This window comes from Salvelinus alpinus, chromosome 36, assembly GCF_045679555.1.
Source record: "Salvelinus alpinus chromosome 36, SLU_Salpinus.1, whole genome shotgun sequence".
In the NCBI taxonomy this organism is placed as follows: domain Eukaryota; kingdom Metazoa; phylum Chordata; class Actinopteri; order Salmoniformes; family Salmonidae; genus Salvelinus; species Salvelinus alpinus.
The window spans coordinates 16497678-16512727 of NC_092121.1; the positions used below are offsets into that span (position 1 = coordinate 16497678).

At 43.8% G+C, this 15050-nt stretch overlaps 1 protein-coding gene across 1 annotated transcript in view; it reads left to right on the forward strand.

Annotated features, from left to right (window-relative positions):
• The window catches only part of LOC139565036 (alpha-1,6-mannosylglycoprotein 6-beta-N-acetylglucosaminyltransferase B-like), an 88495-nt gene extending 75159 nt beyond the window's left edge, over positions 1–13336 (forward strand). Inside the window, exons 13-18 of the mRNA XM_071385043.1 lie at positions 722–877; positions 976–1122; positions 1313–1429; positions 4280–4354; positions 11789–12057; positions 12376–13336. Coding sequence (XP_071241144.1) covers positions 722–877; positions 976–1122; positions 1313–1429; positions 4280–4354; positions 11789–12057; positions 12376–12574 — 963 coding nt within the window. The 3' untranslated portion in view covers positions 12575–13336. The remainder of the gene's footprint in view (positions 1–721; positions 878–975; positions 1123–1312; positions 1430–4279; positions 4355–11788; positions 12058–12375) is intronic.
• The last annotated feature ends 1714 nt before the right edge of the window (positions 13337–15050 follow it).

A 15050-nucleotide genomic window follows, 5' to 3' on the forward strand; every position in this document is an offset into this window, starting at 1 on the left:
TATTTATTTATATTGTGTTCAGTACAAATGTTCTATGTTAGGCTAAGTATGCCACTGAAGATTTGAAGCAATACAACATTCTCACCACTATATGTAAATCATGCTTACCCAATACATCTCTATGATCAGTGACCGGTGTGCTGCTGTAGCCAAGGTGAAACCCATGCTTACTCTTCACACTCTATGACCATTGTCGTGTCATTTGCCCTCGTGCTGCTGTTGCTTGGTGTAGGAAATCAGATCACCCCTCTAATTGGCTATGCCAGTCTGTATGCACCAGAGGCTACAGTAGCCACCCCACTAATCCTAGTAACAGTCAGTCATACAGGCTTCTGTCCACACTGCCCTGCAACAATCAGAAGCTCTCCAGGGTGAGAGGCCTATCAGTCAAGGGGTTTTAACTCTTCTGAGAGATGACCTCCATGCTACTGTAGTCTTCTTAGGTTGAGCACATTCTCCTTTGCTCTTCAGTCCCAGGAGGGTGACACAGATAATATGGAGGAATCTCTAAGTGGAAGAGGCTGACAGCCAATGTCATGAATAACATGTGTGCCCCTGTCTTGGTTATGCCTGCAACCAACACACTGAACATAACTTTATGTTTGAGAAGAACTTTGAACTCATACAGAATTGGTTAAAAAAAGGAGTAACATTCTGCATATTTGGGGTGGATAGATAGTGTGGCCAGTCTGTCCTAACCATTTGTTCCATTGACCCATAGGGTAAGGAAAGGTTCCTGGCCATTCTGCACCGCTACATGGATATCCATGGGACTGTCTATTATGAGACACAGCGCCCTCCAGAGGTGCCTGCTTTTGTCAAAAACCACGGCCTGCTGCCCCAACAAGAGCTGCAACAGCTGCTCAGAAAGGCCAAGGTATGGAGGGTTTCAATACCTTCTTATATAATATACTTCAAGTTGCCAGTAAACAGCAGCAGTTTGGTTCATCTTTTTATTTTCCTCTCTCAAACAAGCTCTTCATTGGGTTTGGCTTCCCATACGAAGGGCCAGCCCCTTTAGAGGCCATAGCCAACGGCTGCATCTTCCTGCAGCCCAAGTTTAAGCCGTCCCACAGTTCCCTCAACCATGAGTTCTTCAGAGGGAAGCCCACTTCCAGACAGGTGAGCGGGTTGTCTCTGTGGTGTCAGTGGACTGTCTCCATACTGTCGAGAAAATGAATGTTAGTCAGTGAATTATTGCAAGGTAGGCCTCAACCTGACTCGTGTGCTTCTCTGCTCGTGGCTGTGTCCATGTATTGTCTGGATGGAGACTGTATTGACTGATATAGTATTGTGTTAATTCCTCCATCAGGTCTCCTCACAGCATCCCTATGCTGAGCAGTATATAGGCAGGCCACATGTCATCACAGTGGATTTCAACAACTCCCAAGAGTTTGAGTCTGCCATACGTGACATCATGAGGACCAAGGTTAGTATGCTAATTTCACTTGAGATGATAATATAATATATGCCATTTAGCAGACGCTTTTATCCAAAGCGACTTACAGTCATGTGTGCATACATTTTAAGTATGGATGGTCCCGGGAATCAAACCCACTATCCTGGCTACAGAGGACCACATGATTTCACAGAGATAAGCGTGGCTGTTCAGAGACAAATTACCTTTCAGATGTATTATCTTCACTGCATCTCATGTTAAAGAAAGTCTTTAGTATTAACATTACCTACGCATATGATTAATGGTGCCGTGGAGGTATATAATCTCCTCTCCCACAGACTGTATTTCCAGTTGTGACCCACTTCTCTCTCACATTGCTAATTGAGCTGTTAATCACAGGATCCAGTGTAACTGCAAACTGCATAGCTGGCTCCTTCCAAGGACTTTAGTCCTAATTGCCTCAGAGATGGAGTTGCTTAGTAGGTAAACTGGGCAGCAGACACCTGGGTTAGTATGGGCCCTCTGGAAGACTGCCATACTGTCTTCTCCAGGCACTAACCATTGTCTACTGGAGATGATATTAATCTATCATGCTGTGCTCAATCTGTCGCCAGGCCAACATGCAAGGTACGGCCAATCGATCCCCCAACATGCGGGGAATAATGGCAGGTTAAATATAGCCCAGACTTGCTGCTGAGGGAACCAAAACGGAGCATCCACTTGATGAAATGCTGTGGTAGAACACATGCATGTAATGGGTTAGGAGTGGAGGAGAGCGGCAGGAGGAAAACAAAACAACTAAATAATACAGGACACAAGCACTTCTCATTATGTTGATTTACAGTGCATTCAGACCCCTTGATTTTTACATTTTTGTAATCAATTTTTTTTTACCCCACTTTTTTCGTCATATCCCATTATGATCTTGTCTCATCACTGCAACTCCTCAACGAGCTCGGGAGAGGCGAATCATGACCTGCCAGACCACGCTCCTTAACACTCGCCCACTTAACCCGGACGCCAGCCACACCAATGTGTTGGAGGAAACACCCTTCAACTGATGACCGAAGTCAGGCTGTAGGCACCTGGCCCGCCTGGTCATTATGGGGTATTGTCATTATGGGGTATTGTGTTTTAGATTGATTAGGGGAAAATCAATGTAATACATTTTAGAATAAGGCTGTAACACAATGAGGAAAAAGTCAAGGGGTCTGTGTACTTTCCAAATGCACTGTACTATACAGTACACACTGAAGGTGAAGAAAAACATGTCCCCTCTTTGATCTAATGTGGGTGAACAACAATACTAATCCCTGTGATATTCACTGGTGTAAAAAGTACCCAATTGTCATACTTGAGTAAAAGTAAAGATAATTTCATAGAAAATGACTATAGTAAAAGTGAAATTCACCCAGTAAAAGTCTAAAAGGATTTGGTTTTAATTATACTTATAAATCATTTCACATTCCTTATGTTAAGCAAACCAGATGGCATGATTTTCTTGTTTTATTATTTTACAGATAGCCAGGGGCACACCTCAACACTTCAACAGAAATAATTCATTAACAAACCATTTGTGTTTAGTGAGGCAGAAGCAGTAGGGATAACCAGGGTTGTTCTCATGATAAGTGTGTGAATTGGCAAATTCACTGACCTGCTAAGCATTCGAAATGTAACTCGTACTTCTGGGTGTCAGGGAAAATGTATGGAGTAAAAAGTACATTATTTTCTTTAGGAAAGTAGTGAAGTAAAAGTTGTCAAAAATATAAATAGTAAATTAAAGTACAGATACCCCACAAAAAACGACTTCAGTAGTACTTTCTAGGATTTTTACTTAAGTACTTTACACCACTAGTGATATTGTAATCAGGTATACTGGTCAGATATGATGAGTATGTATGCAGGAAATGCGGTCGGTTTACAGATGTACATGTATTCTAAAGCTGAATTCAATTCAGAATCCATGGAGAGCAGTTTTTATCCAGTTCCTTTTCATTCCATTATATAAAGATGCCCAAAAGGCAAATTGCATTCTGGAATAGCTGATGAGGTGCCAGATACATTTCATTAAACTCAGATGAAATAAACGAGTAAGTGAGCGCTAAAAGGAAGTGAATGCTAAAAGGAACCATTTATCAGTTTAAAAGCCCAAGTGCCTCTGAGAGGCCTGATGGTAAACAATGAGATCTCTTTTAAATGGCACAGACATCTTAGGTTAGGTGATGTGGAATGGGACTACAATACCATCACACTGATTGAACATTTCCCACTCCAACATGTATCATAATTATTTATGTAATCTAACCCAAATAGGCTTTGGATAACAGCAAAATAGAAAGCATTGGCCTGCAGACTTCATCCTTTCACACTGATGACTAACGTGTGTTTACTGCTGCATTGAAAAGAAATGCCTTCTCTGTGCTGTTTTCACCGCAGTGTCACAGCATCTGTTGTGTATGTAACATACGTTCTAACCTGTAACTCTATGAAATATGCCAGCTCTGGAGAAAGTTTTCACATGATCTGGTAAAGGTCAAAAGTGGGATGGTCATCACATCCTCCAGTGAGTTGTTAAAAAGATTCAGACATTCGGTTTAGCAGCTCGTACATAACCTGTGGTCAATTGTCAGCTTAATCCATTGTTTGTCATATTGATGTAGTCAATGTTAATAGAGTAATGAAATCAAGTCAAAGGCTGTCACCTGTGATGTAGGAGGTCATTGATTATAATATGAAGCAGCTCATAATGAAGCCGTTCACAATTACCTTAATGAATATGTCAGCTTTGATTAACGGTAAACCGTTGCAGTACTATTATAGCTGTGGTGTTGGAGGTCTGAAGCCGATGGTGTGTGACGGTGTATGATTTCCTTTCTGCAGGTGGAGCCATATCTGCCCTATGAGTACACCTGTGAGGGGATGCTGGAGAGAGTGCATGCTTACATCCAGAACCAGGTGGGTTTGTGTTGCATACACCGGCCTCCATTACCCCGGAGATGGTGCAGCCGAACTCATCCACATTTATTTATGCACAGGCAAGATGAAGTCACACTGTACTGTATACATATTAAAGAGCTAATTTACACACACACACACACACACACACACACACACACACACACACACACACACACACACACACACACACACCTCAACTTCCGGCGCCGACCGAGATGGCCGCCTCGCTTCGCGTTCCTAGGAAAATATGCAGTATTTTGTTTTTTTATGTGTTATTCCTTACATTGGTACCCCAGGTAATCTTAGGTTTCATTACATACAGTCGGGAGGAACTACTGAATATAAGAGCAACGTCAACTCACCATCGTTACAACCAGGAATATGACTTTCCCGAAGCGGATCCAGTGTTTTGCCTTCCACCCAATACAATGGATCTGATCCCAGCCGGCGACCCTAAGCGACGCCGTAAAAGGGGAAAACGAGGCGGTCTCCTGGTCAGGCTTCGGAGACGGGCACATCGCGCTCCACTCCCTAGCATACTACTCGCCAATGTCCAGTCTCTTGACAATAAGGTTGATGAAATCCGAGCAAGGGTAACATTCCAGAGAGACATCAGAGATTGTAACGTTCTCTGCTTCACGGAAACATGGCTCACTCAAGAGACGCTAACGGAGTCGGTGCAGCCAGCTGGTTTCTTCACGCATCGCGCCGACAGAAACAAACATCTTTCTGGTAAGAAGAGGGGTGGGGGTGTATGCCTTATGATTAACGAGACGTGGTGTGATCACAACAACATACAGGAACTCAAGTCATTCTGTTCACCTGATCTAGAATTCCTCACAAACAAATGTCGACCGCATTATCTACCAAGGGAATTCTCTTCGATTATAATCACAGTCGTATATATTCCCCCCCAAGCAGACACATCGATGGCCCTGAACGAACTTTATCTGACTCTTTGTAAACTGGAAACCACACACCCTGAGGCTGCATTCATCGTAGCTGGGGATTTTAACAAGGCTAATCTGAAAACAAAACTCCCTAAATTCTATCAGCATATCGATTGTACTACCAGGGCTGGTAAAACCTTGGATCATTGTTATACTAACTTCCGCGACGCATATAAGGCCCTCCCCCGCCCTCCTTTCGGAAAAGCTGACCACGACTCCATTTTGTTGCTTCCAGCCTACAAACAGAAACTAAAACAACAAGCTCCCTCGCTCAGGTCTGTTCAACGCTGGTCCGACCAATCTGATTCCACGCTTCAAGACTGCTTCGATCACGTGGATTGGGATATGTTCCGCATTGCGTCCAACAACAATATTGACGAATACGCTGATTCGGTGAGCGAGTTCATTAGAAAGTGCATTGACGATGTCGTACCCACAGCAACGATTAAAACATTCCCAAACCAGAAACCGTGGATTGATGGCAGCATTCGCGTGAAACTGAAAGCGCGAACCACTGCTTTTAACCAGGGCAAGGTGACCGGAAACATGACCGAATACAAACAGTGTAGCTATTCTCTCCGCAAGGCAATCAAACAAGCTAAGTCCCAGTATAGAGACAAAGTAGAGTCGCAATTCAACAGCTCAGACACAAGAGGTCTCCCTCGCAAGGCTGCAGGCCCAGACGGCATTCCCAGCCGCGTCCTCAAAGCATGCGCAGACCAGCTGGCTGGTGTGTTTAAGGACATATTCAATCAATCCTTATCCCAGTCTGCTGTTCCCACATGCTTCAAGAGGGCCACCATTGTTCCTGTTCCCAAGAAAGCTAAGGTAACTGAGCTAAACGACTACCGCCCCGTAGCACTCACTTCCGTCATCATGAAGTGCTTTGAGAGACTAGTCAAGGACCATATCACCTCCACCCTACCTGACACCCTAGACCCACTCCAATTTGCTTACCGACCCAATAGGTCCACAGACGACGCAATCGCAACCACACTGCACACTGCCCTAACCCATCTGGACAAGAGGAATACCTATGTGAGAATGCTGTTCATCGACTACAGCTCAGCATTTAACACCATAGTACCCTCCAAACTCGTCATCAAGCTCGAGACCCTGGGTCTCGACCCCGCCCTGTGCAACTGGGTCCTGGACTTCCTGACGGGCCGCCCCCAGGTGGTGAGGGTAGGTAACAACATCTCCACCCCGCTGATCCTCAACACCGGGGCCCCACAAGGGTGCGTTCTGAGCCCTCTCATGTACTCCCTGTTCACCCACGACTGCGTGGCCATGCACGCCTCCAACTCAATCATCAAGTTTGCGGACGACACTACAGTGGTAGGCTTGATTACCAACAACGATGAGACGGCCTACAGGGAGGAGGTGAGGGCCCTCGGAGTGTGGTGTCAGGAAAATAACCTCACACTTAACGTCAACAAAACAAAACAAAGGAGATGATTGTGGACTTCAGGAAACAGCAGAGGGAGCACCCCCCTATCCACAACGACGGGACAGTAGTGGAGAAGGTGGAAAGTTTTAAGTTCCTCGGTGTACACATCACGGACAAACTGAACTGGTCCACCCACACAGACAGCGTTGTGAAGAAGGCGCAGCAGCGCCTCTTCAACCTCAGGAGGCTGAAGAAATTCGGCTTGTCACCAAAAGCACTCACAAACTTCTACAGATGCACAATTGAGAGCATCCTGTCGGGCTGTATCACCGCCTGGTACGGCAACTGCTCCGCCCACAACCGTAAGGCTCTCCAGAGGGTAGTGAGGTCTGCACAACGCATCACCGGGGGCAAACTACCTGCCCTCCAGGACACCTACACCACCCGATGTCACAGGAAGGCCATAAAGATCATCAAGGACAACAACCACCCAAGCCACTGCCTGTTCACCCCGCTATCATCCAGAAGGCGAGGTCAGTACAGGTGCATCAAAGCAGGGACCGAGAGACTGAAAAACAGCTTCTATCTCAAGGCCATCAGACTGTTAAACAGCCACCACTAACATTTAGTGGCCGCTGCCAACATACTGACTCAACTCCAGCCACTTTAATAATGGGAATTGATGGAAATTATGTAAAAATGTATCACTAGCCACTTTAAACAATGCCACTTAATATAATGTTTACATACCCTACATTACTCATCTCATATGTATATGTATATACTGTACTCTATATCATCTACTGCATCTTGCCATCTTTATGTAATACATGTATCACTAGCCACTTTAAACTATGCCACTTTATGTTTACATACCCTACATTACTCATCTCATATGTATATACTATACCATCTACTGCATCTTGCCTATGCCGTTCTGTACCATCACTCATTCATATATCTTTATGTACATATTCTTTATCTCTTTACACTTGTGTGTATAAGGTAGCAGTTGTGGAATTGTTAGGTTAGATTACTTGTTGGTTATTACTGCATTGTCGGAACTAGAAGCACAAGCATTTCGCTACACTCGCATTAACATCTGCTAACCATGTGTATGTGACAAATAACATTTGATTTGATTTGATTTGACACACACACACACACACACACACACACACACACACACACACACACACAGTCCTGTTTAACTAACCTTGTGGGGACACACAATTCAGTCCATTGAAAATCTTCTTTTCCCTAACCCTAAAACTATCCCTGAACCTAATTCTAATCCTAACACTAATTCTAAACTTAACCCTAAACGACCTAGAAATAGCATTTGACCTTGTGGGGACTAACATAATGTCCCCAGTTGGTCAAAGGTTTGTTCATTTACTATTCTTGTGGGGGCTTCTGCTTCCCACAAGTATAGTTAAACATGTCCACGCACACAACCACACACACACTAAAAGCCTTTTAATAATTATTTGCACAATTACACACATTGTCATGCTCCAGTACGTTCATCATGCTGAGATGATTTGTGCGGTGCACAGAGGGGCCTGTCTGCCAGTCTGGTTAAGGCCGTGGCAGTAGGAGAAAAGGGGAAATAGGGTGGGCTATGCCCAGCTCTGATCCACTCCCCCATCTGTCCATCACACACAGAGTTGTGTGCTCAGTGGGCTGTGACTGACTGACAGACTGCCCGCCTGGCATGTACGAGCCCAGACTCCCAATCAGCGACAACCCTTCTATCCTCCTCCGTGGGCAGCACTGACCCCCATGATCCTCACGGATTCTTTATTTAGAATTTTTATACTGCTTTCTCATGACACACACACACACACACACACACAGAGACTCCGGATGAGGTGGGTGACAGCTCGCCCTGTTTTCCTGTTGAGCAGTAGCCCAGGGCTGGGGGGCCGTGGTGTGGTGGAGTGGAGGAGGCCTGGTTATTGCAGCAGGGCGCTGGGAGCCTGTTTAATAAACCGGGCTGGGGGTCAGAGGAAGATGTCGCAGAAATATTATTACCTGTTCCTTATGAATAGGCCCGACTGGGGGAGGTGCTCTCCCAGGGTTGATTCCTGCCTGAAACTCATTTGATTATTGGTGGTATAACTGTATTATAGACATGACGATACTTCAGTGTTAAATTCAAATCTTCCTACCATCATATCTAAGCCAATATGACACCAATCTCAATGAAAATTCGCAAATCAACTTGATTGGAGGTACTCAACACACTCCCTGCCTCTTGTCATGAGCCATTACTGAGAACCACATAGCAGAGTATTTCTTGCGCCTACCTAGCTAAAATTCTAGACGTCGATTAAAACGAGACTATAGCGTTCATAAAGCGACCATCGGGATTTAAAAAATGCCAGATTGACTGAATGTGTAGGTGTAACAGTTTTTTGTCAATTTATAATTTATCCTCTCACATGCTAATTTCTGTCCGTTAAGTGCCAAAGATGCTACCTTTTTGTAGCATTTCTGAAAGAATATGTAAGCGGTGCAAATGCATGCTTGCTAGCATCGGAGAAACTCATCAGTTTAATATCCATAATACATTCCAGTACACTCTTACACAGTGCCAAACTAACAACTCTGCCATGTGTTGGATATTTTTCAACTCTGTCGCGCGCACCTGTGTGAAGCTAGCCACAATAGTGGAATTTGCGGTTCACCTTCAAACTAAAAGCACCCATTGAAAATGATTCAAACTGATACAAATAGTGGTTGAGATGTTGAACAGCCCTTAGCCGTGGTATATTGGCCATATACCACATCCCCCCCGGGCCTTATTGCTTAATTATGTTGTATAATAATGTTGCATAATCACCTTCCAGTGTAAAAACCTTGGAATTTAAATTGAAAAAACCTTCAATTTTAATTGAAAATAGGCATTGGTCTGATGCTGAAAAAATAAAGGAAATTCCCATGAGCACCACATTGCCTATTTCACCCATGCCCTACCTAGGGTTTCCAGCACACAGCTTCGACCTACTACAGTAGCTATGTTGTTCTTCAAACTATGTGTAGGCAGGTTGCTTAGGATTCATACTCTTCAGAGGGATAATGGACTTTACAGTGTCCTGCTATCAAAATTATGTATACCGGTATGTGTGTATATAGACAGTACCAGTCAAAGTTCTGACACACCTACTCATTCATGGGTTTTTCTTAGTTTTTACAATGTAGAAAATAATGAAATAACATATATGGAATCACGTAGTAAACCAAAAAGTGTTAATCAAATCAAATATATTTTAGATTTTAGATTCTTGATGACAGCTTTGCATACTCTTGGCATTCTCTCAACCAGGTTCACCTGGAATGCTTTTCCAACAGTCTTGAAGGAGTTCTCACATATGCTGAGAACTTGTTGGCTACTTTTCTTTCACTTTGTGGTCCAACTCATCCCAAACCATCTCAATTGGGTTGAGGTTGGGTGATTGTGGAAGCCAGGTCATCTGACGCAGCACTCCATCACTCACCTTAGTCAAACAGCCCTTACACAGCCTGGAGGTGTCTTGGGTCATTGTCCTGTTGAAAAACAAATGATAGTCCCCCTCAACGCAAACCAGATGGGATGGCATATCGCTGCAGAATGCTGTGGTAGCCATGCAGGTTAAGTGTGCCTTGAATTCAAAATAAATCACAGACAGTGTCACCAGCAAAGCACCATCACACCTCTTCCTCCATGCTTCACGGTGGGAACCAAACATGCAGAGATCATCCGTTCACCTACTCTGTGCCTCACAAAGACATGGTGGCTGGAAACAAAAATCGCAAATTTGGACTCATCAGACCAAAGACCAGATTTGCACCAGTCTAATGTCCATTGCTCGTGTTTCTTGGCCAAAGCAAGCCGCTTTTTCTTATTGGTGTCCTTTGGTAGTGTTTTTTTTGCAGCAATTCGACAATGGCCTGATTCACGCAGTCTCCTCTGAACAGTTGATGTTGATGTGTCTGTTACTTGAACGCTGAAGCATTTATTTGGGCTGCAATCTGAGGTGCAGTTAACTTTAAGGAACTTATCCTCTGCAGCAGAGGTAACTCTGGGTCTTCCTTTCCTGTGGTGGTCCTCATGAGAGCTAGTTTTATCATAGCGCTTTATGTTTTTTGCGACTGCACTTGAAGAAACTTTAAAAGTTATTAATTTTACGTATTGACTGACCTTCATGTCTTAAAGTAATAATGGACTGTCGTTTCTCTTTGCTTATTTGAGCTGTTCTTGCCATAATATGGACTTGGTCTTTTACCAAATAGGGCTATCTTCTGTATACCACTCCTACCTTGTCACAACACAACTAATTGACTCAAACGCATTAAGAAGGAAAGAAATTCCATAAATTAACAAAGCACACCTGTTAATTGAAATGTATTCCAGGTGACTACCTCATGAGCTGGTTGAGAGAATGCCAATAGTGTTCGAAGCTGTCAAGGCAAAGGGTGGCTACTTTGAAGAATCTCAAATATAAAATATATTTTGATTTGTGATTTGTTTACTGCATGATTCCATATGTGTTATTTCCTGGTTTTAATGTCTTCACTATTATTTTACTTGTGTAGAAAATAGTAAAAATAAAGAAACCCTTTAATGAGTAGGTGTGTCTAAACTTTTGACTGGTACTGTATATTCATATTATTCCAGGAGGCTGGAAGGCGATGTGTATGTCATAAGAGCTATGGTGATGCTGCTTTTATTATTCTGTCTAAATCAGAACCCATCAGAATGTATAGCTAATAAATGAATGTATAGTTCACAGCTGAATTAATAAAAAAAAATATATATACTGTCACACACAGGTGCAGTGAAATGTGTTGTTTTACATGGTCAGTCATATTAGTACAGCCCACCTGGAGCAAATTAGGGTTAAGCCTTGCTCAATGGCACCGACAGATTTTTCACCTTGTCGGCTTGGGTATTTTGGTTACGACCTTTTGGTTACTGGCTCAACGCTCTAACCACTAGGCTACCTGCAGCTTCAATGCTGAATGTAGGCTACAGTAGAATTGACTGATGAATGTAATGCTGAATAGCCAGATTGTGTAGTTATTCTGTTGTATTGTACTCGGCAGGAATTCTGTGCACCCGAAGCTCCATTTCCCTCAGCAAATGCCTCCAGCAGTTGGCCAGGCAGCCCCCCCAGCCCTTTTGTCCTGCTGCCCAACTCCAGTGCCCTGGCCTGGGCCTCCAACATCACTCCCCCCTCCTGGCCCCCGCTTAGCGCCCTGAGGCTGCTGGCCTCCCTGGAGGGCCAGTCATGTATAGATGCGTGCCAGAGCGCAGGCCTGATCTGTGAGCCCGCCTTCTACCGCTTCATCAATATCAAAGAGGCCTTCAGCGGGTGAGCTGCTGCTGCTGCCTCCCTTCACCACCATGTGATCACACCACCATCTGTTACACAACATTACATCTTGTAATTTAACATTTAGCAGATTCTGTTATACAGCACGATCACTGGGGAAACAAACAATGAATATGAGCATCTTAAATTCTTCTGAATATCCTCCCTCACTCTAATGCACTACCCAATGTGCTTTGGTGTAATGATATTGATAGCCATTTATGAAGCCTTTTTTTAAACATTGATTATAATGTAAATCACATGACTTAATATGAATAATGATATATAAAGAAATGTCTCTCTGGTGTCTCCGCCCAGGCTGGAGGTGCAGTGTGAGGGGCTGGAGGCTGAGATCAACCACATCTTCCCAGCCTTCTCAGTGGAGAGTAGTGAGTGTGGCCTCCAGAAAGACCCTCTGCTGTTCAGCTGTGCCGGGGCCAACACCAAGTACCACCGCCTCTGTCCCTGCAGGGACTACCGTAAGGGCCAGGTGGCGCTGTGCAGGGACTGCTTATGACTGTGACCAGCACCTGGGGGAAGATGACCTGCCACCCCTCCCTCAGCCTTGGCCATCCCAGGGGCCCTTTCTATAGGTGGGAGGGACACTGAGGAGGATGGCCCTGCTGGAGGTCACTGTGGGTGACACAGAGGAACCAGTAGGGTCGGTCGCCATGGGGTAGAGGAGCAGCTGTACAAAAGATCACTGCTGGTATCATTATAGCACAGGGTGGAATGCTTCACGGAACTGGATAATGTTAAAGTGAGACAAAGGAGACTCCCTACCTGCTGCTCTGATCGGAGGCTCAGTGCTTTGGCAATTCTGAAATTACTAGAATACCCAGTCGCCAAACCCACAAAATGGCTGCCAAACAAGACGTGTGGCTGACATAATGCATCTCAGGGAAATGCATGATTGTACTGTACCCTGCTAAAGTGATGACGCTGCTATAAGGTGAAAGTTTTACAATAGTCTTTATGGACTACATTGGGTCCAACAACAGGAATGTTAGGGGGATGGAGTTATGAGGAACACAGAAATGAGGGGATTCAAAATGATATCCCTGATAATTGTATTGCAATGCTATAGTTGCTAATATCTGCATTGCTTCAAGTGACATGCAGATACTGTATGGAATGTAATGTTCTGTGAAATACTTTGATCATAATGCAGTTGGGATATTTGTACAGTAGATGCACTAATAGATGTAATATTTTCCATGTCTCATACATTAGTATATTTGTACATACAAGTGTTGATTAATAAAAAAGACAATTGAAACATTCTGGTACAACCCTTCTCTTTTACAACTCTTCTCTGGTACAACTCTTCACCTCTAAAACAAGTTTAAGAGTCAGGTTACGTCTTGAGACATGCATGAGTCTGTAGATTTAGAAAAGCAATTGAGTGTAAAGCTGTCATCCATCTTTTTTGGTCAATTTCACAAAGCCAAATGGAAGAGAATGTTCTAATGACTTCTTTCAGAGTTGGTGATTTCTCTGCAGGCACTGTTGGCTTGGACTCATTTAGTTCATGGAGTGGTGCCTAAATACCCACAGACAATTCGTGAGAAGGTTGCCAGAGTGGGTGGAAGGCTGCATTTAGATGGTGCAGATCTCAGAGTGAGTTCTGTTGGGACGGAGAGGAGTGTTGGCTTATCCATGGCTCTAGATACAATAGATCCCACCTCTCACTCATCTCACCACAACCAGCAGCTCTACACTTCTTTGCTATCTTGGTCTGTCCGACTTCAGGATTTTGTCTTGTAGACACCAATGATTTACTGAAGTAACCGTCAAACACAAACTTATACTCCACAGTTGCCATACCCCAATACCATGATGAGACCCAGTAAAGTGAGTTTGCAGGGGAGCCGGTCCATGAGGGAGATTGAGCTGGAGGTAGATGTTGAGAAAGCCTATATACTGTAGACAATCATTCAATTATCCCTTTGCAATCAACAGGGTTAATAGTCCTCATCAGCATTTCCCATTCCCTGACCTGGGTGTAAAATGAACGTCATCATTTACTTGTTGAGGCTGCCAATAATGTACTCATTTACATAGATTTTGATATAGAGGCACCAATATGGATTTAGTGAAGGAAACTGACGGAGACATTTCTACAACATCTGATGTGAATTTTACGATTCTTCCACAAGTAGATCACTCTTTCATAAAACACATGGAAGACACTCTGAAACACATGACTGATTCTATCATTTCAGAGAATGACATTAACCAACACATCAGACAATCTGCGCTGATGACTAAACAAAGTTTAAGTTCCAATCTCCTGTTTGTCCTCCCACGGTCTTCTCCCTCCTGTGGTTGTCCTGATTAAGATGCCATTGCCAGGTTGTGTATCACTCCTCTCTGGAGGTAACAGAGAGCCTCGCAAACTCTGCAGGGGGAAAATAGAGATGGTAGAAATGAGAAAGATGAACCTACCTTCAGGCCTGAAGAGAGGGAGGATGTCTACAGGCAAACCTGCAAGCTCTAACTTCAAACAGGCGTCTCATTCTGAAGTGCATTTCAATCTGCAATGAGAAACTTTTTCAAATTTCCTTTCTTCCTTTAATGTTTTGTCCAGGAGATATATCTACTACTGACTTGAATCACAACTACAGTACAGTGCTTTGTTGACTATTGGTGTGGCGTATTGTACATTATGTTTTTGTTACATGATTTAGGTGAGGGGATATGGGATTTAATGACAACATCATTTTGTAGTGCCAGAATTAATCCGCCAACTTTTTCTACCACACTAGCCTGACATGCACAAAATGGCTGAGGTGACGTGAAAGACAGTCTCATCATAGCTGCTCCAGAAATGCTGAACACTCTTAGCCAAGATAAGAGAAGTTTTAATGAGATATGTAGAGAGAAGATGATTGGAATTTGCCAGCTTAATGAAGGTGCTTATACTCCATTGTCACCTGAGTTTAATGGAGAGACACATTTAAGCCCCTTCTAATCATAATTTTCCTGTCTGT